This window comes from Anarrhichthys ocellatus, unplaced genomic scaffold (genome assembly GCF_004355925.1).
Source record: "Anarrhichthys ocellatus isolate YVR2014 unplaced genomic scaffold, GSC_Weel_1.0 scaffold1, whole genome shotgun sequence".
In the NCBI taxonomy this organism is placed as follows: domain Eukaryota; kingdom Metazoa; phylum Chordata; class Actinopteri; order Perciformes; family Anarhichadidae; genus Anarrhichthys; species Anarrhichthys ocellatus.
In genome coordinates this window covers 9,053,885-9,081,472 of record NW_022280031.1, presented here as the reverse complement: position 1 = coordinate 9,081,472, position 27,588 = coordinate 9,053,885, and the positions used below count along the sequence as shown (strand labels likewise).

The 27,588-nt window shown below is 39.9% G+C and overlaps 1 protein-coding gene across 2 annotated transcripts; it reads left to right on the top strand.

The window, feature by feature from the left end:
* The first annotated feature begins 2,759 nt into the window (after window positions 1-2,759).
* On the top strand, window positions 2,760-27,588 carry mapkapk2a (MAPK activated protein kinase 2a). Of its 2 annotated transcripts, none has more exons than XM_031846263.1 (10): window positions 2,760-3,560; window positions 17,265-17,404; window positions 22,068-22,132; window positions 22,437-22,516; window positions 22,680-22,806; window positions 22,938-23,013; window positions 23,104-23,228; window positions 25,193-25,278; window positions 25,382-25,459; window positions 25,782-27,588. In XM_031846263.1, exons 1-10 carry the CDS (start codon window positions 3,339-3,341, stop codon window positions 25,929-25,931), a joined length of 1,149 nt encoding a protein of 382 aa, XP_031702123.1. In that variant the 5' UTR covers window positions 2,760-3,338; the 3' UTR covers window positions 25,932-27,588. The 2 variants fall into 2 exon arrangements, with proteins under 2 accessions (XP_031702123.1, XP_031702114.1); XM_031846254.1 differs by having other exon boundaries at window positions 25,379-25,459.

The following is a 27,588-nucleotide window of genomic DNA, read 5'->3' as shown; positions in this document are numbered from 1 at the left end:
GACACTTCAGTAGTAAATGTTACATGGATGTCAGATAAAACAAAAATTAAGAAACTTAATTTGGGTTAAGACTCAGATTATCACTGGTGCCTGTTCTTTATGTCACTTTGACAGTATTGTGTGGATTTCCAATTACACCACATTTTTAAAGCCTTCTTATAATGTGGCACTATTTTAGACAAACATACATATAAGATTCACATATTCAAATTATTACAGCAATATTGCTTCTTGTTTCATGGCATTTAAAAAGAAACCCTCACTTTTTAAATGATCGAGCAGTCAAGAGGAAGTGAGCAGAGTGAAGTGTGTTCCCATAGGTGGAAGTGGAGTTGAGGAGCCTCTTCTTGGCCTCTCCATCCTACACAAGACTACTGTTTACTGTGGAAGCAAAGTATTCTGTTTGTTCTGTGAATTCTCTAAACATTTTCTTGTCCACTAATGATAATAATAAAATGATAATAGCTGATCTGAAGGCCTTTGAGGAAGCCAATGTGATTAAGGTCAACCATATACACATAAACAGAAGCTGAGTTCATCGCTTATCTGACAGCAAAAGAAAACAAAGCATATATGCGTCGCTGAGAAATTATGTTTGCAGACATTTTCCACATTTTTCAGATACAGCTTGGTCTACAGTTCTCTACCGTGTTCTTGCCCTACATACTAAGGCATTTCAACAATGGATTCTTTAAACCATCAAGGCAGTGAAGTGTGATCAACACATGTCCCTGAGAGTATCTTCACATCCGTGTCACCATTTGAATGAGATTGAGGTGTTTGGACTGTTTTCTAGGAGGACAATTCAATCGTCTGACAAATGGTCAATGATTATACAGTGCCCTACTTTTGAACACATACAAATAATAACTTTGATTATGTGACTCACACTGTATTGTTATGTGTGGCAAACCCTATTCATCTGCTTCTTGCAGGTTTGAAAACACTTTCATTGCAAATACTCAGTTGAGCACTGCTATCATTCAGTGCAAGGAGTTGGTTCTGATAAAACCTTTGATTGGTCTGCCATCTAGTGGTCACATGAAGTGCTGCATTTCAGTTCCAGATGGACCACAGTCAAAGAGTTTAAGAATTACACTTAGAAGCAGAGAACGTTTAAATGAAATCAGAGTAAACAACACAGAATATCAGAAGTAAAACCCTCTATGTTTTTATGGTTAAAATGATATTGTATAATTGAATGTAACTCTGATAGTCCTCTTACAAAGGCTAATTTAAATATGAATTAGAAAATGTAAAAAATAAGGTGCTATGATGTTGTTGGAGTCAGGGTATTTATTCACTGTCAACGGTTCATTTTTATGCTAGATAATTAAATCGGTTGATTTCATACACAACCTAACGTTAAATGACAAACATATGAATTAAGCTGAATGTTGTTGGCCTGTGACAAAGTGAACTGCCAAATGAAAAATGTTTGATTCATATCTGATGCTCAAGAAATGTACTGCCAGGTGTAAGTTTTGGCTTCAAAATCTAACTTTTGAGCAAGCATCATAAACATTACCATAGTCAATTAGATATACATTTATGTTTCTCTAGATATTTTGTTTATTAATATTTATAAACAGACATTTCATTTCAATGATGAAGTTAATATAAAGTGATGGTATGCTTAAAGGCTACATTACTAAAAGATCGCTTTGTTGATGGGACAATGTTGAGGCCGTTTAGGCTTTCTATCTGAGGCAGCACTTGCGTTAAAGTACCATGATTGAATTAAATCGTTTGCTGAAGGTCAGGGCCTAAGATACTCATGTCATGCCGCTGTTGTTTTCCTGCTGATATGAGTGGTGTGAACACCCTTGGGGAAGTTTGCATTCTAAAAAAAATCTTTAAAAGATGTGGCATGTGTTGCAATGTCAAAATATATATACAAGGAATTCAGGGATTTTATTCTATTTGCGAAATTGGAATTGAAGCAGTTTTTTCCCACACTTCTACCTTTATGTTGGAGAGTAAAAAAGAGAGTTTGAGGGTGGCAGGGGTACATATATGAAAAACTGTACAGCACATTCACAATATTAATGCTTTTACCATGTTTTGAGGCCAGTATTTGCGTTGACTTTTGGAGAGTCTTACATACTGTGCTGTCAGCAAATAAAGCCGCAAAACAAAAGAGTAAAATAGCCAATCAAATATAGGCTTAGATGAGTGAATTCAGTTTGAATTAGGAAAAGCAGGCTGGAAAACACACCAGAGCTCTCTAACCTTGAGCTGAGCTTTGGGACTCTAGTCTGAGATTATGGGTCTATTTCTGTCTGTCTCTCTTTTACTATCAAAACATTGCCAAGTGGGTCTCTTCAGAGGAACAAAAGGTAACCTGGCTGACCCGTGTGGGGAATTTAATGTAATTCAAACACCAAGATAGAAATAAATAAATAAAAATGTGATAAGATAAAATAAAATAAAATAATCTTTCAAGCAGCGGGGAAATTCACAGGCTTACAGCAGCATACAGTAGCCTATAGTGCAAACAAGAGACATAGTAAAAAAAAAAGCAAGTATTATAAATAAGTAATAAAACAGTAAAGAAAATTTAAAAAGTAAAAAAAAATACACAATAACTAATATGGTTACTTGTGGCTGAATTGCAGCAATCAGGTCATAACTTTTATCTTGTATCTAGCCCTGTCTTGTGTCTCCTTTCCTTGTGCTCTACAGTCTGTCTGCCACTCTCTTATATAAACACTCCGTCGCTTCCTTTTCGTACTTCTCCTTTAAGCGCAGAAGAAGAAAAAAGCCCCGGCCATGACGTCAGCAGTAAAACCTGCTCCGGCTGTGTGTCTGTCCGTCTGAAAGTGAAGTGTGTTTGGCGTGCTACTGGTGTCGGACTTTTACCCCGCTGTTGTCTTGTCTTCCGTTGAGTGTTATTGTTGGCTTTTTTTTTACAACTTCACTCGCGAGCTTTTTACGTTACTAATTTTGAAAACCCAGCCTCGTGGACGATTTATGGGACGTTTTTAAGAAAAGTTCCCGAAGTGCTTCTTTTGAGGAACCGGTGGAACGGCGGAAACCGCCAGAGATGGATAAGCTAACCGATAGCTGAGTTGTTAGCCGAGAATCACAGGTCAAGAATAGGATCAAGCTAGCATGCTAACAGCTAGCTAATCTAGCATTGTATCGGCTAACCTAAGTGACTTTGTAACGTCCGAACTTCTGCCGGTTATTTCTCGGGCCTGGCTGCTAGCGTTACACCGTGAACACTGTGTCAGAGGCCAGCTAACCCAGGAAGAAGACTCGGGTCTGCATTTTAAAGAAGAAAAGTGTTTTATAGAGAGGTGGCTGTTCCGTCTTCTCAGCCCAAACCACAAAGCATGCTGTCCAACGCACAGAACCAGCCACTGTTTCCCAACCCGTCGGGCCAGCAGAACTCCACGGGCCAGTTCCTTCCCTTCCACGTGAGACCCTCCTTACAGATCAAGAAGAATGCCATAACAGACGACTACAAGGTGACCAGCCAGGTGTTGGGGCTGGGCATCAATGGCAAGGTGCTGGAAATCTTCCAGAAGAAGACTGGAGACAAGTATGCGCTGAAGGTAAGTCATACTTTGGGGGGGAAAGAAACTTGTCCAGAAGAGGAAGAATGTTAAATCTGAGGCACAGCCAGGAGATCTGAATACCTTTAGAAGAAACAGCTTTTAAATAGTCTTTCTACTGGAAGTGTTGTGTTCAAATGTGGATTTTATTCAAACTATTCCAACTCAGGTTCACACAAATATAACAGAAACAAATACCTGGAAGGATTAGTCTTTTCATTGATTGACAGAAGATTTATCAGCAACAATTTTGATCGATAAAATGGCAAAACAGTCAACTTGCCTCTTTCAATGTGAATATTTGGTAGTTTTTCAATTGAATGACATTTTGTGTACTGTTGGTCGCACACAACTGGCAACCTGAAGATATCACCAACAGTTCCTGGAAAATGTGATTTGAAAATTATTTACGTTTTATAGATGACTGTTAAATAGATTAGCTGACAAAATAATTTGCAGATACGGTTTGTTTTTATGGCCTTGTGAGGGTCGTGATACTATTGTTCTATCCATCTTATACATTGTTATCACTGGCCATCATTACTCTACCTAAAAATCACCCAGATGTTTACGGATCAGTTATTAGGTGATCTGTGATTGAAGTACCTCATATAGAATAAAGGGGTTTCTCATTTTTTTTTAGGTGGAGACAAAGATACTGGTGTATTTTATATGTGAACAACTAATTCATTTATAACGGGTACCCTGTGATGTGCTGCCCCTTAACATGTGTTAGTTGTTGTGAACAGTGGAGTCCAGAGCACATTGCTGGACAGGCTATATGATAAACGACACAATTTCTCAACCCGTGCAATTGTTATTGTTTTGTGAATCATCCACCATTTAGTGTGTTGAGATAACACCGTGATAAACATATATTTGTTGGTAGTTTCCGCCCTCTGATTGTTCTCTGGATTTAAACTGTAAATTAGAAAAACCTCAGGGCTGGCTGTAAAGTGACTCTGCGTTGTTAGGTTCTAGAGATCACGTTCTGTATCGGTCAATGATTGATAAAGGACAAACGTCACAACGGCTTTCCACACACGGGGGACTGAAACAAGACCCACTGAAGCTATTTATTACTGCAGGCCAATTCAGTTGTTTATTGTTAGAAGGGATCGTAGTGTAAAACTTTTCCGAAAATGTTTTGCACAAAATTAATCACAGCCTGGGAACATCCTGTGTGGTGATTCAAACGGTCTCAATAATCGGGTCACAGCGTTTTACACTAGTGTGTGTGTACATTAAACATGACGCACACACACGATCTTGCTCAAACCTGTTAGATGTCATGTCGTGGTGTGTTGTATGTTGTTTGTTTTAAGCCTGTAAGTTACAGTTGGTGAAGATGTTTATTAATTGAGACAGTATGTTATAGTTTGGGTAATGCACCTGAATAGAGCTTTTGTCGTTGCCCTCCAACCAAAGTTTGGTACAGTTCACTGAATTGTTAGCGACTGTAAGCGCCCAGACATTGAATGACGCAACAGTGAGCCTGAGGATCTTTATCAAGTACGCAATTAAACATCCAGACACGTCTCTCAAAATCCTTTGCAGCTCGCCACAAAACCTAAAATCTTTCCTCATATTCAGCTCAAATGACGGGACTCGCTGAGGCCACATTAGAACATAGTAAAACCTTTCTAAATTTTTCACAGTCATCCACCTGTTTCCTAATAACACAGTGAGCGATCACTGACAGCACAGTCACTAAATAGTTGAGATGTTGTCTCTTGCTGCTTGGTCACTGTTTTAAAGTGACATAACGATCCACACTGACAACATACCATTATCAAATCCTTATTAGGGGCTTATCTGATTGGACTGCACGATTATGGCCAAAATTATTTGTAATTAATAATCACAACTGTTCATTGATTTAAGGGATAACATATTATTTATTGCACTTTCACAGTAAATTAACAGAGTAGAGACATTGCGATATATATATATTATTTCTGCAATATAAATCTTGCGATATGAATAAATGCAGGCATTTTCACCCAACATTTTGCATGTTGAGAGCAGCTGTAGGGTGCATGTGCAGCGGCATGGCTGCTCCCCAAAAGTGAAGCCAAAACCTCTCGTTTGCCGGCTGGTTAGTTTAGGCCCTTGGTATGATATGCAGCTTAGTTTTCTATGAGCGGAGCACACATTTTAAACGTCAATATCTCCTTTTGATTATGTTCATTTCATTGTGGGAAGCCCAAATCGTGATCACGATTAATATTCCATAAAGTGTGCAACCCTACTACCTGAATAGGTCGACCATGACCCTCCTCTCAACCTGGATGGGACGTGGGGTTGACGCTACCGTGCTACGCTGATAATTCTAGGATACCAAAGTTTAAACGGCATTGACTGAAAAGAGAGAAATTAATATAGGACAAGAGAGTGCACATGTGGGCGATGTAATGGTTTTATGGTAGTAATATCTCGGCCAAATTATCACAGTACACTATAAGGATTTGAATTAAAACACATGTACAGAGTTTCAGTGGCATTATTTCCTCAACTGATAGAATCACCAGTGGGTTCACCGCTGTACACAGAACATCTGGAAAATGTGGTACAACTAAAAATCGGAAAACAGCTGTGATTTCAAAATAAAGCTCAGATTGTTACAGCAAAAGTAGGTGCCAACTGGTACAAAAATATAAATATTCATTGTTGATATAAACCATTGTGTCACTATTGTAGAGCAAAGTTGTGTACTCAGTATTTGTGCAACTGAATATGTAGTCTTGACTATCTTACCATACATATTCATCTTAGTTTTAGGTATAAGCCAGAATTAGATGTTGAGGATGAGTTTATATAACTACGGTATTACGAGTTGACATTGCAAGAGCAAAATAGTTTTTAATTTCTACTCGCAGGAGAGCAGTGCGGCTCAACTGCTATTCTCAGTCATTCTCTAGTGTGCTTCTATATAACTGTTCCCTGTGCTTTGGGAAAAGCGAATTAGAAATGTATTAAAAGTGAACGCTTAGCTGAAGTAGAAAAGATGCTATAAAAACAACACAAATCCCATCTTGAGAGGGAAGCAGCAGCCACAATGTGTTACATCTACACGAGAGTTACTAGAAACTTTGTGCACTAATTGGTTAACAACACAACTCCACAAAATAATGTTGGTGGTAAAAATGTGTTTGAGCTTCTGTCGTCTGTGAGCTCCCTGTCTAATATGTAATATGCTAGATTCACTAATATCTTCTCATGCTGTTTTAAGACGGACTTTAACCAACACGATTGATGCCTCCACTCAATGAGCTGATGTCCTTGTTCTTTTTACTGATGTTTGCTGAGTCAGCTCATCTATTGAATTCATTAGGTTCGCAATAGACACCAGGATCAGCAATCAGCCACACTGGCTTAAGGTGACATCACCTTGTACAACTTTTACCTGTCTCTTGAACCACGTTTTGTGCACACGGTGCAGCGGAATCATTTGTAACTCTGACACTAAGTGTTTGTTGGAGAGAGACTGTGGAAGAGAATCGGAGACCCTAAAGTCTTGGAAATCCTAAAAATGCACTTTTCTAAAACTTGTAACGCATTATGACCTGTCGCAGAGAATCGATACCTTTTGACTTTGTTTGTTTTGTTCGAGACAAAGCTGTTTGCCCTTCTGCGTTGATTGGTCTGTCTCTCTTAAGTACTGGTACTCCTCAATACAAATGTAAGGAGCACCAGCACAACATTTAGAAACACCACTTAATCAACATGCAATGCAACACATTTCATTTATTTTTTCTCTATTTTAAGTGCATCACTGATGCATGATTTTTTTACTAAAAAGAGAATTTCCAGAAATAATGTTTTATTTAAGTGCTTTAAGAGAAAAAAACATTAACCATAGAAACCCACAATGGCCCGTTTTTTTTGTCTTTTTAAATCGGGAATAAATATTCATTACGTAATTAATTTAAATCTATTGTGAAAGCTGAGAACATTGTGATCAAAGTATATAACGGCCATTCCGGTGCTCACTTGAGTTTCATAAGTCACAGAAACTGCACATAAACCCCCTTCGTGTCAATATACCAGAGGAAGCCACACCTCCTCTGAATGGACTCGGTCTGTCGTTTGTGGTTATAAAGTTTCATGAGGTTGTGATTATCGTAGAGGTTACAACAGGTCAACGGTGACGGTCTCAGTCTGTGAAATGCTACTATGAGGAGTAACATCATCACAGATGGACTCTTTGGATCCAGAAGAGTCTCAGCTTTTCAGTCATACAACATTTATGTAATTCCAACAGCCTCGCAAAGACGGTAATGTCGTCGGGTTAAGTGAAATAGTACTTTTTTTAAACATAGACACCAAATAATAAAATCAAATCATTGTGCAATCAAGTCTTATGGGCAACTCCTGATTGATTGAATTTTAACTGATTGAGCTGTGATTGTGGATTAGATAAAGTACAAAACAACTTGCTCAAGGTAAACATCTCTAAATCCACAATTATTTGAGCAGGGCTTGTAGCAAAGTGATGCCTTGACCTGATATGAATATTATGTTCCCACATTGTTTTTTGGTTAGAAAGACTGTCTGTGTCCGATGCAAGCACATCTCTAAAAGAGCAAAACAACCACGAGGACTATGTTTCTATTTCTAAATATAATAACTGCTGGGATTCAAGTCTCATTTTCATTTTCATGAGTGATAGCACACGGGTGTCTTTACTTCACATGTGTACTGTTGGCTTTATAAACTCTTAGTTCGATGTTTTAGTGAAGTTTTAGGTTTCTTATTTACAAGATGTAGAAGCTATCTGGTTACTTCAGAAATCTGACAATAACCAGCTTACAGTCCATTAAGACCAAGAGGTTGCAGGGATGGCCAACAAGAAGTTTTGAAAAACAAGTTATTGCCGTATCCAGAAAGAAACTCAGTGAAATGTGGTTACGGTGATGTAATCATAGACGGAATGACTAAATGTTTCGGCCACATTTTGTAAGCTGTTAAAGTTGCTCTTCCTGAAATTTTGAAATATGTGGAAGTCACTGTGGTGAATAAACACACCTGCTCAGGGTTGGTTAAGAAAAAAGGGAAGTGGAAACATTCGCCAGTTCAAATGGAAGCTTTTTCTTCTTTCATAGGTTTGGATTTCTGAAAGTTTCTTTTGGACTACTGTGGAACAGAATAATCCAGACTTTGTCTAAATGGTGTGCTGAAACAAATGTCCTTCTAGTGAAAGCCACCGTCCACACAACATGAATCCTTCTGAATCCAGCATGTCGGATTAAACGTTAATGCAGAATGGAAAAGCCCGGCCCGAGCTTCAATCGTGAGATGGTGAGAGAGGAAGGAAAAGGAGGGAGGAGGAGAGGAAGGAAGAGGTTCTCTTTGAGTTCTGTCTCTGCCCTGTCCGTCTAACTGTACCCTTATGAGAGAGGCATCGCTAAGAAGCCAGAGAGTACCTACTCATTATTCCACTTTTATCATCACTATTTATGCCCTGTTGTGGAAAATTAGCTTCAAGCCTCAGCAATTTAGTCTTTTTTTTAAATTTGTTGGTCATCTCTACTATTCTCGTAATTACACTCTCACAAGAAATGTTTTGATTCAGAGGCCTCTGATGTGATTATACTTTTTCTCTCACTGTGACTATCTACTTAAAAAACACTGCATATTTGTGATGATTCATTATGAAAAAAACTTCCATTATTTCTTAATAATTTAACATTAGTAACAAATAGAAGAGATGTGTCAACTGGAGGGTTACATTTCCAAGCACTGCAAAAAGAACGTAACTCCCTTTATTTCTAACTCAGTTATAAGTAAATAGATCTGAATTGCAGCCTGTGGTGTTTAAGGCCATGTCCACACTGCTACGTTTCCATTTTAAAACATCTCTTTTGCTACGTTTACACTGAGCATCTTAAACACACTGGAGTTTGAAAGTTTAAAAACGCTCCAGAGGACGGATAAGTTTGAAAACTCCGGGGTTACCTCCTAGTGTGGAAGGGCGTTAAAACGAATATGTTTGGGAACGATGACGTAGACACCCGCATTCGCTACTTGATTGGTTCTTAGCAGTCACGACGTGTCCTTTCATGATTCGTCACGTCTCTGTCTCTATTGCCAGGAAATCACAGACTTGATTATCGATCAAGTACTTTGCTTTCCTTATAAATACTTATTTTGTTCTGCACAACTATTGTAAAGTCCACACAGAAACTGTAAAGGAACAAAAGCAATAATTTCACTCCAGTATGACAGGGACTTCAGCCAACAGCAGAGCTAGCATAGCGAGCAGACCTGCAGCGTTGTAACTAAGTCTGAAAAATAGAACTTTTCACGAAATTTGTCTGAGTTTATAGAGGACGATTTTAGAGGAAGATCTTAAGTATAAAGCACAGCATTTCATTATTGAAGACTACTATATTACTCAGTATATGTGAACAGTCACGTGATATTCGTCTTCAGAAAACGTATTAGTGTGGATGTAGCCTAAGTCTGTATCGTTTGACATTGTTATGTTAAAACTATGACCAATCCTTCAATGCCATAAGATTCTTTTTCTCCTATCAGATTATTGTGAAAATATTTGTTTGACATTTGTCACAAACAAAGAGATTAGCTGAAGGAAAAGCTTTTTTCGGTAAACATTGATCTTGGTGTTGTAAGCTCCTTTTGACATAATATGATTTACTGGTTTACTGGTTTGCATTTTTACGTCGTCAGCCAACCCCCACGCTGTGACCTGTCTCTCTCTGCTGCCTCCCTGTCTGTAGAGGAAGGTTATTTGGAAGGATGTGGTATTGTAGTTGTGATAGATGGAAGCAGAATTCATATCTGTGATACATAGTCATTTCTAGTCTGATGCAGCACTCTGTCATACTGAAACAGCACTTCTTTATGAATGGTTGTGACTACTTCCTTAATAAGCTCTCAACAGACACAACTTTTTGTTCATAATTGTATTGATGCTGGACTTCTTCTCCACCAACCATTCTTTGTGTTTAGTTCTGCTTCGGTTTTATAATCGGTTCCTAATAAGGAAGCGAAATGATTGAATACTGTTAACGGTAAAGGGAAGTGAATGTTTTTCTCTCTTCCAGAGTTCATTCATTCAACTTGCTACACGTGCACTCTGTTGCTCTGGTATGAATATTAGCCAAAATACTTAAAAACACTCATTTGAAGCTAAATTTGTTTTTGGTGCCATAGGACAAGCAAGTCATAGATTTAATTTGTTGATCCTCATTTATTTATTTGGCTGTTTGTTTTAATGGTGGTGTCTTTAGATTCTAACGTAATGGAAAAGACAAAGGAACATTTTTTTATAATAAAGGAAAATAAGCTTTCTTGCCGAGATTTGAAATTAGGTTTTGTCCTCGCCCGTCACTGTGGCAGATCATTGAACATTTCTACTGCATTCATTTCTCCTGCCACTTCTGAAATAATAATAAAAAATATATAAATATTTCTAGCAAAAATAAACTGCCAATGTTTGCAGGTGACCTGAATTTTTTACTCACGTGCCAATACAAATATTTACTCTGTGTTTGGCAGGTGGTAATTTCATTCCCTGTTTAGATGAGAGAAGATGGATATCACTCTCATATCGGCATGGCAAATATTTAGCTGAGCCAGCAGCTGGTTAGCTTAGCATGAAGACAGGTAGATACAGGAGGCCTCTGAAAAGGTAACGAAATCAGCAACTCTAAAGCTCACTTATTAACATGTTACATGTATTTAGTTTAATCAGAACAAAAACTGATCAGTAACTTCCTGAAGTTTTTCTAGTTTTATGTAAGTCTGAAAACATACTCGCACACACACACGCACGCCTTGTCAGCATGACAGCATGAATTCCCGCCATTTAAAATCGGGTGGTATTACACCAGTCTATTTGTATTCATGCAGTGACGCTGTTGCATCAGGCACTTCAGGGGATTCACAACATGAATCATGAGGTGTCAGAAGGCAGGATTTAGTGACGCCGGCTCAAAGGAACGAATAGAGGTAGAGGCTGTCGAAAAACATGCCAAACGCCTTCAGTCTGTACTTATTTAGTGACACTTATCTGTTCATTATCCCCGTTTGCCTTTTGTCTCTCGCAACCCCGCTGCTCCTCTTAAAACACTCCATCTCATTCTTTGTTTCCATGCAGGTCTTCCAGCCTGTATCAGGAAGTGAGACAGCTGTTTCTGTGTGTCATACAGATGTCGTACACTCTCACTTCCTCCCCCCTTTGTCAGCCGCTCATTTTTTTTTATGAATGTGTGTTGTGTACAGGGACACCTGCTGGCTAAAAATACTCACCTGCAAGCTAGCTGTCTGTCTTGAGAGGAAAAATGACCATTCCTCACAGAACTGGTAGCGCTTCAATCTGACTTGTGATACCGTCAAAACATGGAGCAAGCAAAGCAACATGAAGATTTTGTCTTTTAAAGATGTGTTCAAAAGGAATGAAACAAATATGTTTACCATGCGGAAGTGACTTGATTGACAGCTGAACAGTCTGTCGTACCAGCTAAGACTGACTGATCAGGAACTTAAATACTTTATTTTCCCCCAGTCTCTTGAAGAGGAAGTTTTTCATTAAAGTTGAAATGTCTTCAACTTATCACCTATTTTGTTTTGCCGTGGGTAAATTCATTCCTTGTTGTCTTTGAATTGTCTTTACATGCAATCACGCCATCTCTAGCGACGTGTCTACACAGCAGCACGCTGTTTACTGTGTACAACATAAAGTAGTTCCCTTTTGCAACCACATAAAACAGTGCAGTTGTTTATATGCATTACACACACACACACTCTCAATAGATGATTATCTGATGGTCCTGTGAGGCAAAGCAGATGTTTTTAGCCAGATCATGTCCTATTGACACACAAACGTGCTGCTTCACTGAGCGAGCGCGCGAGCGCGCGCGCGCGCGCACACACACACACACACACACAGAGACAAAGACACCACTTCTGCTATATTGTTGTTTAACCCCTTTGTCAGGTTAAGAGGCTTTTTTTGATTGAGCCAAGCTTGACTTGTCACCCCTCAATAATCTCTCTACTCTACAGCCCCATCACCCTCTGTGTGATATTTTCCTCTGGTTTCACCAGATCAACCCTGGACTTTTCCCCGGTTCATGACGAGCGGCAGGTGGAGGATGGGTGCTCCTTCAGCGTACCCCCCCCCATCCCACCTCCCACTGTCCTGCCCCGAGCTCGGGAGCTTTTGTGTTAGCTTGAGGAAGTGTATTGTGTGCCCATCTGCCCCCCTCTCATCTCCCTCTTTCTCCATAACCTTCACTGTTTACTGTCAAAGGGCCAACAGCAGATGGGGGGGCTATGCAGTCACACAAACACCAGCAGAGAGGTGACGAGGGGTGGGGGGGGGGTTGTTATGTATGTATACAATTGCGCATGTTAAGAAGACGGCGTAAAGTCATTGTTTGTGGAGGGAAGTCTGCTATAATTAGATGGGCTAATGTTAGTTTCCACGCATGATTCTTGTTTCCAGGTCATGTATCTGTCTTTTAGTTCCTCTTGACAGTTAGACACCAGAGTAACGATTATGTAGACTCTCAAGACTGCCCCGCACTTAGTCCAAAACAGACATTACATACTATTATTTATTATAAAGTGATGTAGACAGTGTTTCAGTTGGTGCGAAGTCAAAGAAATCAAATGTGCAATATGATAATTGAAAGGTGAGTTCATCTGGCTGCCTGCGCTCACATGGAGCCGATGTGTTGCTGTTGACTTTGTTGGGATTCCTATAAGGTAGTGGAGGTAACGAGACAACATATTTATTTAATTTAAAATAAGGCTTTGGATTCTCATTTTTTTTAGATTCATCAGGGTTTTGAATGTTCGACATTGTGCTCGTATCAGATTTTTAAGAGTATGTTCACGCTGCATGACATCTGTAGTTTTGAGTGCAAAACCAGATGAGGTGTAGTACGTTGGTGTAGTGGCCACACCAACGTACTACACCTCTGGCAATAGACGCCATCGAGCTATTTGTACAGCAATATAACTATTTTAGAATTTTTAAATATATTATTGCAGGAAATGCTGCTGTTCATTCCTTCAGTTAAAACTTTTATAAATCATTTTATATTGTAGCGGAAGTAGATCTGCGTCCCAGTAGTCACATTTACAATACCACATGATTTTGTGGCACAGTTTTGTCATTTGAATTTATGTCGATGCATTATAGAGGGCGAAAGTGTCGAAGGATCACAGTGCAACGATTCTGTCCTGTGCCTGATGTTTTGTGTGTCTGTTTGGGCGTTTTTCACTCTGCTGTGACGCAGAAAGTCAGAGCCCCACTTGTTTGTTCTATCCCAAAGGGTGGTTGAGCTGTGTTCACTGTTGAGATAAAGCAGAGAGTAGAGCACACTACGCCATACCAACTCCTCCTGGTAACAGCCGCTCACCCCTCAAACCTTTGCTTCAACAATTCATCTTTTTTTTTTTTAAGATGCCAATACAGACAAACTTGAGTTTTGATTTGAATATAAGTAACGGTAACGTTATAGGTTATAAGTCAAAACTGCATGTTATCTCTTGTCTTTGATGTCTTTTCTGACATTTTATATGTTGCAGTTATTCATGGCCTTCCCCTACAGACATATTTACAAGCAAAGACATGAAGTCACATGAGGAGGGTTCTCCGTTTCACTTTGCAGTGTTGCAAACAAACTAAAAATTAATGATCACAAACCAACATGGATGTTATCAAAAGGACAATATGAATTCGGTGGCTTTTTCAATAAAAAGACTGCCGTTCATCAGCTGACTGTCGGGACTGCTCAGCTGTCAGCTCATGCAACACTTAAACAAACTCCTGCACAGCAAAAAAAAGTCAGCAATCACAGAGCTGCCTGCAGGGAACTCTTCTGACTAAAAACCTGGTATACTACAGCAACACACAAACAATGAATTGACCCTTTAGTTGCCGGTTTATAAAGCATATTAAACTTAGCTAGACTTGTCACGAGCCTGACCTCCACACTGTTATGAGACGAGGCTAGGAAAGTGAGGCCTTCGAGATCTGATTCACTTGTAAAGGAATAATTGCAATAAAACATGGGATTTGGGTCCAAACCACAAACTTCCCCATTTTATTTTAATGTATTGAAAATATAGTAAGTTTATGGCAGATGCATCTAAAGTCTTTTTAGGTCTAGGGGTGGGGGACGGGGGATGTTATGGGGTGGATAAAAAGTAATTGGTATGTGCCACAAAGACGTGGGAGCCAATACATCGTCTGAAGACCTGAAGATTAATTTGAGATGCAGCTCAGCACTGTGTGTGAAGTCCTTCTAGTTATAAATCAAAATGTATTTATTTATTGTGAAAGTGTACAATGATTGACATTCCCATGCTCACTTTATTTGTTGCACAGATTTAGAATACCATAGAAAAAGTCATGCTGTGATTGGATGGGCATTTCTGTAAGAATTGCATTTTTTTGGTGATTGGATGACGACTTTCTGTTCTGGAAAGTGCTCAAAAATCCCCTAATTGACAACATACCTTGGCTGAACGCCCTGTGTCTGTAGTTTGTGGTTGTAGAGTTTCTTTCGGCTATAAATGAAAGTGCTCACAAAAGGTCATTTTTTACGTGCACAAAAGTTTCAATATTGGATTTATGTTCTAGTTTAATTCAGAAACATAATAACCGTCTTGTTGGCTTGTTTGAATTGAAACAGTGCATAAACACAACTGAGTGTTTTATAGCATTGTCTGACCTTGTGGTTTCAGCTAAGCTGGGTTTAGTTCACACACTTTTGGTTAATCAACCACAGCTTTGCCCATCCTCTCGCTGTGCCTTCAGCTCTCCGACACTGAACGAATACAATCAGTGTCTTTTATCTCTAATTGTTATATTAGGGGAAGCAATGCTCCCAAAAGTAAGGTGCTATGGGAGACATATTTCTGATACTGCTAATTTTCAGCTTGACAGTAACCAGGTTATCACTATGTATTGTCTGATTTCCTGTGTAACCTGGTTTATGTGAGTAACCTGGTTTCTAATGTTTGTGTAAACACACTGACGGTTTTGTGTGCCAGACAGCAAACTGGCTTCTCTGGCTCCCCGAGCACTCACTGGCTGCTGGAACGAAGCCCACTGCTGTGTTGTGACTGTGGGCAGTGTTGGAATGTAATGCAGCACAAGATAGACAGACGATGGTTCATTGTCTGAGCTACAAGGCTGAACTCTTTACATCGACTGACGAGGATATTTTAGGGTTTTACTTGTGGTATCGTATAGTTAAATCTATCAACAAATGCTAGCACTTACTGTCTCCGCCAGGAGGATTATGTGTGCGCCTCTGTCTGTCCACGGCTAATCTTGCATTCTCGCAGAAAACTGGCAGAGATCTGCAGTGCTCCCTTCTAGTTTAACATTAAATTGCCTCTTCTTCACAACTTATACTTTGAGCAGCTATACTGAAAAGTCATCCCTATCCTTATTGAATCTTTTATGATCTCCTTTACCGAAAGTAGTCCCAAAACTATAGAAAATTGCATTTTTATGTCGTCTGGATGTAAAATAGAAGTTCAAAAGTTCAGGCCTATATTTGACTGAAAGTCGTTTTACAGTAAAGGATGCAGAGAGTTTCCTGTGATGGTGTCTGTGGCCTTATTTATCATAATATATGACCCTGTGCAGAGTAAAAACTCACACTTAGTAATACTGAATGCTTTCTTTGATGAACATGAGCATTATTGTGTATCCTAGTGTTACCTCGGCTGTGTCTTTGCTAGAAGTGAAGGATTGTTGTAATTATGTGTGACTCTGACCACAGATTCTTTTCTTTCAGTTATGAGCATTGTTTCCTCATTCCGTTTTGTCTCATGAAATAAAAGGGAAAACTGTCTGGTTTCCCTTTTGTAGGCAGCATTCCAAGAAAGTGCATCTCAACATGCTTCACTAAAAAAAGAAAAGAAAACATGAAGTACAACAAATACGGGTTATGATAAGAAGAACTTGTACATTCAATTATCATACCTCTTACTTAGAATAAAGAAATTGTCTTTCCTGAAATCATGTCTAACAGAAATAACAACGGTGAGAATTAATATCATGACCAAGCCTGTCCACTATGGTGGACAGCCAGCATAACAATACACCCACTGACCCACACAAAATTGCAAGCGGTGCAATACTGAATTTCATGTCACCTGTCCCCTTGAGTGCCCTTGAGCAGCATGCTGGATTTCTGTTTCAGAAATATTTCTCTGCAACTAAACTCCTCCCTGGACTTTCTGGTGTAGGGTGTCGAGGATTTAACATTTTGCTGTTGGCAGCAATAAATAAATGTATTCATGACGACACAAACTTGTTTGAATTGCACGTGCTTTTGTTGAACGGTGTGTTGACATAGCGACACACACAGAGGGTGCTACACTCACACAAGACTGGATTAGAAGAAACTCCTCGACATGTTTTCAACATTCTGCCAGCTGATGGCAGCACTGTACTTCTGTCTTGTATGTTTACTGTTGATGTGATGTAATCCGTCCAGTGTGTCCGCTGTTGGTTTCATGTCACCTCGTACATACGGAATGTATTTCACACTTCATTCACCTTCTGGGGGTCAAGTTCTTTCACATTGCACATCTTTCTCTGTTTGGCAGTTAACCAGCAGTGTTAACTTGTAGTGTATTTTATAACTGTTGTTTGTATTTGATGTTTCCCGGCCTCACCCTCCTTGTCTCTGACCTTCTGTCCAGATGCTGCAGGATTGTGCCAAGGCCCGTAGGGAGGTGGAGCTGCACTGGAGGGCTTCTCCCTGTGCCAACATTGTGCGCATCATTGATGTCTTTGAGAACCTCTATCAGAGCAAGAAGTGTCTGCTTATTGTCATGGAGTGGTGAGTGCACAGTCTTGGTGTCATACACACTAACATACCCATCCTTGTGTAGTGGTGAGTAAAATCATCATTAATGTCTTTTGAGTGCATTTTAGCAGATAATAATAATAATAATTAATGGTCATAGAGATGCACTGATGCCAACACTGGCTCAAACAGCTGGATTGGATGTCGGGGACAATAGCCCCATCTGGTATTCGATACCACTATTTTGATAAAGAACAAGTCAGAACATTTATATCTATGTATTTATTTGTTACATTGTTTTCTACAAAGTTAGGAAAGCAATGTTTCACACAGTAAAGAATGATCCCGGTCACTTTCACACAGTGAGGCATAAAGCTTGTTCATGAAACACTGGTATCGGAGTCGGAGGACTACAATGCATTTATAAAACCATTACCGATGCATCATAATTAAAAAAACAGATGAATTTACTTTCATTCTCTTTTATTAATTCAATATTAGGAACAACTGGAGGGTTGCATTTCCCCAGCATTCCTAAGAGAACCAACAGGAAAATAAATACAACTGTGCCTTTAACAACACAAGACTTCTGCGTGTTCTTAATCACTCGACATAAAAAGCTGCCCCCATCCACAAATAAATAATATAGACTTCTCTTCAACTAATCCTGTGTAATGAGCGTTCTGTACCAGCTCTCATACGAAATGCTTCCTCTGAAACATGTGGTGAAACTATACATGCAGGGACACTATAATCTGTGGTTACTTCTATCCTACGCAGCTTCTACAGTTGTTTCATGGCTTTAGCTTTGGTTTTGTTGTACAGTTTGAGCATTGTTGTTTCTGCAAAAACATCAAGATGGAACGCCGTGTCTCGGTTCCAAAGTGTGCAACATAACGCAAAAGCCCTGATTCTCAACGACTGAGTTGGATGTTAAGAAGAGGCCAAATGCTTCCATAAGCTAGCTTTAGAGGCAGGGGGGGGGGGGGGGGGCCGGTCGGGTTGTGTACATATTGGGCTGCTCGAGCTCAGCCGCCTTCACCAAGTCTCCGCTCGTATTTAGCCAAGTTTAGAACGTAAACATGACGCACATGTTTGTTTGAGTCTATTGCGTTCAGGGGCAGGAACGGACCGCCTGGTGTCTCATAGCTGTTACAGGCGATCATACTGCTGAGAATTGAGTTTTAAATTTCCGATTGAGTTTTCTGCATCGACACATAATCTTTCATGAGAGAATCACGATGCATCTAAGGATTGATCGGAGTGGGTAGTGGGTAGTGGGTGGGACCTCGGACCCTTTAGGGGCACCTGGGGAAGAACATTTTGGTCGAATGTAACTAAGTACATTTAGACACACAGCGCTGGTATAATATAACAGCTTTATAGTTATATGATTTAATTGGGACAATGTTTCCCCAAAAAATGTACAAGCATCATTTTGATTAAAATATTTCATTCGGTACAGATTCAGCTTGTTTTGCAAAAACTGTACATTCCATCAAATATTCTGGGTGTTGGTTGAATTTCCATCTAAAATTGCAGTTTCCAGACTTGGGAAGGCATGTTCAACAGAGCCTGAGCGTCTCACCTTTATCAATCGATCTAAGCACATTTTAGCCAGGTCAATTATTGTAAATCTGTATGATCTTAGTAGTAAATGGCCCATTTCTTCTAAATGAGCACGGGACCTTTTTCCTTGCCTTTGTATTTCCATCTTGCAGCACTTTCAAACCTCCAAACCCCCATCAACTTTTCACACGTGCAATAATTAGGTCTGTGGTTACTCTCCAGTGCGGATGTAGTGGTCCCGTCTTCCACTCACATGCTAAGATGCTGCAGGTGATGACTAATTTCACTGAAGACACGATCAGCATGAAACGGCAATAAAGAAAAGTAGTTCTTCTGATGAAACTCCAATATTTCCTCGAATATTACACACACGAGTCTTGTGAGATCGAGCTGCTCAGTCTGCTCGCCTTCTGACGCTGCAGCAATTGAGTATTCTTGAGTATCTTCCCATGTTGTGTAAAGGGTCACTATGTCAAATCATCTTTGAGCATTTAGGAAATTCAGTGATGGTCCTTCATTGCGATGGATGTGGGCATTTTATGTAATTGCCAATCATATACACACCATCCATGGAGACTCAAATACTCAATAGCTCACCACATCTGTAGCAGAAAGTAGTCCCCAACAAATACAACATTCACTCTTGTTGTTCTTTAAAGAAAGTATATTTTATGACCTGTTTTTCAAGATGTATGTCTTCAAACGGGCTTGGGTGTGAGAGTCACACACAGGCATGGAAAGTCAAAGTGTTGAGAGAAGTTGTGCTGTTTTTGGAAAGAACAAAAAAAACAAAAAAAAAAACAGCTGATGATATCGATATCAGCGATTACATCTCTTTGTCACCACTGGCATGGCATCTTCACACCGTCCGTAAGATGTGAAGACTGCAGACTGAAACTGTGTAAGGGTGTAACAGGGTTTCTGCTGTGATGGTGTAAGATGTGCACTCTTAGTTCTTTGTAAATACAATACGTATCTGTTCTGCAGAAAAGTCACACTTCCCCTGTAGACATTTTCAGAAGCACAGGGTGAGGTCGTCAGATCTCAAGTTCATCTCTACCTTTTGACCACACAATGAAGAAAGAAAGTTCAGACCGGTGTGAACGTTCGCCTCACTGCTGGAGGTCTCTCGCGTTGAATCTTTTCGATATCTAAATACGATAGATGGAGACGAGATACTGTCGGTTTGTCAGCATGCAGAACGTGAACGTGAGTGATCGATTTTGAGAATGAAGAAGTGCGTTGTGGTTTAGCAGGGCTGCACCACGTCTCTGAGTCTGCCGGTCCTGCTCTCCTGTTAACGCATGCATGCCTGGATCATCTGAAACTCTCACAGTCATACTGAAAAAAATGATTAAATTAAACCTATCATCAAGTGCATAGAGTTCGATTTCTCACACTCGTGCCTCGTAGTTATTAGTCTTGAAAGTGTTTTTTTTGTTGAGACGGTAGGCTTTGTTAAACATTACAACAATGCACCTTGAACTAGCATGAACCGGAGCACATTTGCATGTTTAAGACCATGACTCCCTGCTCTGTACTATAGAGACGATAGCTGTGCTCCCGACCAATCACTAGGGCAGGGGTAGTCCATTATAGTTCAAAGAGATTCCTGCATCCATTAAATAACAACATTAATTTCCATATCATTTCAAAAATATGTATTGTTCATTTTCAAAGTAGGATACTTTAGCGGTAGCTTTCTTTACCATGAATACAATCAGTGCTAGCAGAATACACTTACGGCCTAACAGTTACATTTCAAATACAAGAAACAAGACGGAATCCTCTGAATACAATATAGTAGAATAAAAAGTGCAAACACAGCTTTGAGAGGCCCCTTTTCTCTTTTATTTATATATATTTAATATATATATATATATATACACGGATATTGCTTTTCTTATCAAAACAATAATTTAGACCAACCTGTCCTAAATAAATGTCTTTAGTATTGAACAGACCGGTACAAAGGTACATGTATTAAATGTTTTTAAGAAAATGTAAAAATAAATCTCCCACCAAAGTAAATGATGACGAGGTGATCAGATGGCAAATGACTGTACAGCTTTGGAAATTATTGTTTTACTGCTTCCTCTTCAACATTTGTAGAATTGTGCTTTCCATGTTCTATCATTTCCAAAACACATTGACGTCGACGCCCTCTATGCGTGTCTCTCCCCACACACACACACACACACACACACACACACACACACACACACACACACACAACATATCGTGACAAGTCCTGAAAGTTGCTCACATCTAATCTCATCTGATTTCCTGTGCTCAAATGATTTATCGTCATTCGTCATCACTTTATCTAACACTTATTTTGGGCTGGATTTGATGTACTGATGAATATTGCAAAATTGTGAAAAAATGGCACGTCTGCCTCAGCTGACACTGTGAAATGTTGAGCTCCTGTGCACCCGTTTCACAGGTCACTGGTTGATTCTAATGCCGTGTTGGTCATTCATAGACTAAAGGTGTGAACTGCACCTGCTCCTGCAAAAGGTGTGAAGAAGTGATTCAGCTGGTTTCATATAGTGTGATCGCCTGCGCTGGTCAACCGACAGACCACAGACCACTTCTACCACCAGACCAGTCAGAGGAAAAGTGAATCGAATCAGATTGGGCTATGTTTCATACAGCCATCCCACAATTATGATAGATCATATACATCATGATACGCAGTTATTTTGGCCTCAATCGTGACTTGCGTGACTTGTAATTGAATCATTGAGGATTAGGATGGCAAATTTAGAAATATTTTTTTTATTTTTTTAGCCTTTCTCTGCTTATTTTAGTTCACTACTTGAGAAATAATGCTGAATAATGCCCCCCCCCCCCCCCATGACTGTAGAGCACTCATGATGACCTCTCATGGGACCAGACGTGATTCAGGATCCGTCGATGCAAAGGTGTGCTTGTTGGCTCTGGTTGAACCATTGAGACCTATTCAACTTTTAGGATTTCATGTGAACCGAGGTTGAGGTTAGAGATGAGAACATCAGAATGTTATCTGCTTACTAGCCCCCCATCCCCCAAAACAACAACAACAAGGGAAAGCCAGATCCTGAATTCACCTTCACTACACTCTTTTATTTATTTTTTTTTGCAGCATGGATGGTGGTGAGCTTTTTAGTCGAATCCAGGACAGAGGAGATCAGGCCTTCACAGAGAGAGGTAATAAACTTATGTTGACTTGAAACACTCGGAGCATTTCTCACAATACTGCTGTATTTGATTACATGATTGCATAGCACACTGGTTCAGACATTCGACTGCATCCACACGCATATACACATTGCACACACTCACACTTGGTTCATGATTACGATCCACAACTTCATGCGACCCTTATCGGTGTCCTTTACATGTGCTGTTACTGGCACAGTGTTGAGATAAATGGCCATCGCGTTTTCTGGTTAATGCAACAATCAAAGTCACATTTAATCTGTTTAAGCTGGTTTTTTTCTCTTGTCAACAGAGGCATCTGACATCATGAAAAGCATAGGAGAGGCCATTCAGTTCCTGCATGCAATCAACATTGCACACAGAGACGTCAAGGTTTGTATCACAAATCATCACACCGCTTAATGGTTTTCCTTGCTTACTGAGAAATGAAAGCGTTCAGAGAAGAGTTTAAAGGATGACTTCCATAGCTGCAGTAACTAAAGACATAACTCTTGTTTTTTGTTTTTCCGGCCTGCTTCCCGAATCCTCCCTGCAGCCAGAGAATTTACTGTACTCCTCGAAGAGGCCCAATCCTCTGCTCAAACTCACAGATTTTGGCTTTGCCAAGGAGACCACTTCACACAACTCTTTAGCTACTCCATGCTACACACCCTACTATGTTGGTAAGGATCGGCTTCTGTGTGCACATTCGCTCCACTCAATCGTTTATTAATATACAGTTACAAAATGCTAGGTATTACATTTCTCCGCCCATTCATCCCTTCCGCTTTCCTTCCTTCCTTTCTGTCTGCAGCTCCAGAAGTTCTTGGCCCAGAGAAATATGACAAGTCATGTGACATGTGGTCATTGGGTGTCATTATGTATATCCTGTAAGTCCTTGCAATATCTCTGAACCCTTCATCACATAGGATTATCTTCTTCGTGCTGCGACTAATATTTTCATTTTAAACCACGAACAGGTTGTGTGGATACCCTCCTTTTTATTCTAACCACGGTCTAGCCATCTCTCCTGGGATGAAGAAGAGGATCAGGATGGGCCAATATGAGTTTCCAAACCCTGAATGGTCCGACGTATCGGAGGAAGGTCAGGCGACATACAGACTTACACTTTGTTTATTTAGAAAGGCACTGCAAGCTTTGGGTTTAGAGGGTTAATGTTAGGGATAACTGAAAACCTAATTATGTGAAGGATTATTTTGTTAATACGATAATGTATCTCCTGAAAAGTAATATGTTTATTCGTCTCGACGAAAAGAAAAACTTTCACATAAGTCAGAAATAACATTTCATGACCGTGTTCTGTTTTCCACAAAGCTCTTGCAGACATTCTTTAACAATCACCCAACCTAAATATGACAACCACGCCGTCCGTTTGCTCTTAACTCTCCGATCAAGAAATAGAAACTGAAACAGCTGTTTCACCTCCTGTTTGCAATCTGTCACATTCACTACACTTGAAAGTGATGTTTGGTTTCCTGAGTAATGCAAAACTTTTAGAAGGAAAAGAGAAGCTAACGTGACGATTTGGCGTGAACTAACCCAATACCTTCCTCTAGCAGAGGGGTGTGGGTATACAGCGTTAGAGTGCGGACCTCGGAGCTTCTAGGAAAGTCTGTGTGCTCGTTACCCCTGAAGGCAATTTAGTACGTTTTAAAGTGAAATGCTTCTCACACTTTGAGAGCAATAATACGAGGCTATATCTGTGAAGGTCCTTGTGATCCTGTTTTAGCCGCGGTGGAATGTAACCAAGTACATTTAGGCTCCACAGCTTAAGTACAATTTTGAGGTACTCGTACTTTACTTGAATATTTTAATTGTATGTAACTTTATACTTCTAGTCCACTACATCTCAGAGGGAAATATTGTACTTTTGACTTAACTGCGTTTATTTGACAATGTTAGTCACTAGTTACGCAGATTCTGAATATAAATCAAATAATTAACCATCATGTATCATTACATAGTATATAGCCTAATTCATTATTAAGTAGATGAAACTATCTTACCAATATTTCAATGAACACATAAATGCATCAATAATTATAGTCCAATGATAAAAGCCTACCTTAAATATACTACTTATAATGTTCCTGCATTATGGGTACTTGTACTTAAAGTATATTTTAATGCCAATACTTTTGTACTTTTACTGAAGGAACATTTTGACTGCAGTAGTTGAATTTGTAACAGTATTTTTATACTGCGCTCTAGAAAATAATTAAATCACTAACACAGTAGTATAAATATGAATGGTGATGATGCGGCAGAAAAGTTGTTTATTTTGGGAAACACTGTTATACGAAGGCGGATGTGTTGTACTGTAATGTGAACCAGCTCAATCCTAACTGTATTTGTCACAGTGGGATTTCTCAGTTCCGTTTTAGATGAAAGTAGAACAGGCATGGTGGCAAAGTCACAGTCCATAAAATAATTAGCTATCTGAATGTCACCAGAACATAATGTACAGCAGTCTGGGCTCTCGTATCTCTTCTCAAAGTCACATAACATCATTTAGAAAAATGGGATACTTTGAACCCTGCTTGCTTGAGTGTAAAATATATTATGCGTATATGTATAGCGATACAGTACATACAAGTTGCCAGTCAATCCTGATACGACAAAAGTAAATAACAGTAGTCTTGTTTGGCACCATCGTGCGAGGCCAGTGGCCTCTACCTGTGCTTTCGTAATGTTAGTCCATCTGTCAGCTTGTCATTTTACGCACTATTTGAAGAAGGGTTCCGATCAGAATTTTCAGGGCCAATGACAGATTCCTGAAAGCGATGTGAAGACTTTAATTTACTATGATGCATTATTTATTTATTTATTTAACTATTCTTAACATTGTACAGTAAATTGTCGGACGCGTTTTGCGTCATCTGATCGGCCTTTGAGATCAGACTGATTACGATCGGTGGCCGCTTGATCGCAGCGCTCCTGTTTTGTTAATTATTTTTATTCTGGTGTTTTAAAATACATTGTTGCTTCAGACTGGTCCGTCTTAATTCCTTTCTTTATTAATGATGTAAATAATACTTGTGTTTGCAGCAAAACAACTGATTAGGACCCTCCTCAAGACGGAGCCAACGCAAAGGATGACCATCACCGACTTCATGAATCATCCGTGGATCAATGTGAGCACGAACTCTACTCGCCATTTGTTCAGCTCCATTGCTCCGGCTGATCTCTGTCCACTGAAGTAAGATGCGTTTGTGTTTGTGTGTCTTTCTAAAGCAGTCGATGGAGGTTCCCCAGACTCCACTTCACACCAGCCGAGTGCTAAAGGAGGAGAAGGACGCATGGGAGGATGTCAAGGTTGGATGTCTATTTCTCTTTGTATCCGTTTTGCTCAAGTTCTTTAATATTAAATTGTTCTATGAATAAAAGAATCCATCCAATTATATCAGAAATGTGCCTATGATTGGTTTGTTAGTGTTTAGCAGGTGGTGTTTTATCTTTTCTGTCATTAACTATTTCCCTGAAGGAAGTGTCAGAGAATAGAAAGCAGCATCACACTGGACAGTAGTAGTCATGATCTGCTTCTCAAGCTTGAAGGCCGTGTGATGATATGAAGTTTATCCTAAAACCGCAGACAAAGCAAGCGGCCTAATGAGCTTCTTTTTTCGTCATGTTCCAGGAGGAAATGACCAGTGCCTTGGCAACAATGAGAGTCGACTACGAGCAAATCAAGATCAAGACCATCGAGGAATCGAGCAATCCACTGCTAACGAAAAGGAGGAAGAAAGCCAGCCACCCCACGCCGGACCCCCAGTCTTCTGCCCACTGAGAGTTGCACACACGCATGCACATACAGACACAGGTTGTAAAAAGGAAGCAATAATTTTGTCGACACGCGAGTCGCGTTGCATGGGTTTTCTCAGCGTTTTATTTTTCATGGCGAATGCTAATGTTTCGTAGGAGTGTTTGTTTTTATTACTCAACCATTTTAACAAAACCCACCGCTCTGCTCTGGCAGAGAGGACGTTTGATCTGTGTTTGTACACCAGTGAAGAGATTATGAATTCTAGAAAAGGAGAGCAGTGGGAATCGGTGAGATCTCCCTCCTCTCCTTTCCCTAATATCAGGTTGTGTACTCAGAGGGGCTTGAATGTTGGAAAAGGACATGAAGCCTTAGCGTTAGCAGTAGTTCTATCTTCAACCCGCCGCCCCTTTCTAGCTCTAGCCCCAAACCCGTGAATGTTAAATCAAATGGCTAAATCCCAAAAATAAAAGCAAGGGAAGTTTTCTTTTACGTACGTGCAAAGTAAGCGGATGTATTTTGAACTGACGAGTGGAATGTAAGGACTCTGTCCCTGATTTAGCTGGTAAAGTGGGAGTGTCTGTCAGGTTCAGTTTGTCTTAGTGAATGTCGAACAGAGGCCTATGCACTCACAAGGGCCATGTGCCATTCTGACAGAGCACCTCTCTGGTGGCCCCTCTCTCCTACCTTCATCTACGCTTGTGTTTCAGGTACATAGTTTAAAGGGCAGAGAAGGACGCAGAAACTGGCTCCACCTTTCTCCCGCATGTAGCTCAAAGGAGAGTAGGAGCCAACCGATACTGTATTTTTTCATGGATTTTATGAACATATTAGCATAGGCCTTACCGAGTGTTGCTAAAGCAGCAAATGACTTTTAACCCCTACCATTTGGTTCAGGGGTTTACCAATGTTATGCTTCCCAATTTGTAACATTGCCAGATTATATTTCAAATGAATGCTATGCAGATGTTTGTCAGCTTGAAGTACTGCGAGGACCTTTCCCCTTTAGTGTTGATTTCTGTTTGCAAATGTGTTGGAGAGATGTCGTTGATGTGTTTTTATGGAAGCAGTAGCATACTCTGTAGGGAATACATGGTTCAGACAGACTGGGCCATCTCTGAAAAGATCACGTAGTTACTGTTGGTTTGCACCAGTTCAGCTGTCGGGAGGCTCAGTGGGACTCATTTGTTCTCCCACATTTCTCCTCCACACTTCCTGGAGGATTGACAGGAAGTAGAACGTACTCCACAGCTGCTCCTCGTCTCTGAGCAGAAACTCTGACAACGCCACCAGCAAGCTGTCGTCACACTCGGACAGGATGTGTCTGTCGGCTTCTCTCCGATGTTCTTTTTAACGCAATAGGACGCTTCCAACTCACATGGGCTGATGGGAAATGATTGTTTCATTTTTGTCAGTTTCGTCCACTTCACTTTGTAAAATCACATCCACTTTACATGTCACATGGCACCTACACATTTCTCACTGTAAAAATGTTCATTGAATGTTTTTGACAATGTTCCTCCAGTTTGTTTTTGTTTCTTTTCGTCCCCCTCAACGCCTTTTTTTTTTTTTTTTTTTTTTTTTTGTAGTGGAAGCACAGAATTGTCCCATTGAGTCTGTTAAGCTCCACCTGCCGTACTTTTGTCTGCTTCAGCTTTGGATTAAAAAAAGACACAAACACAAA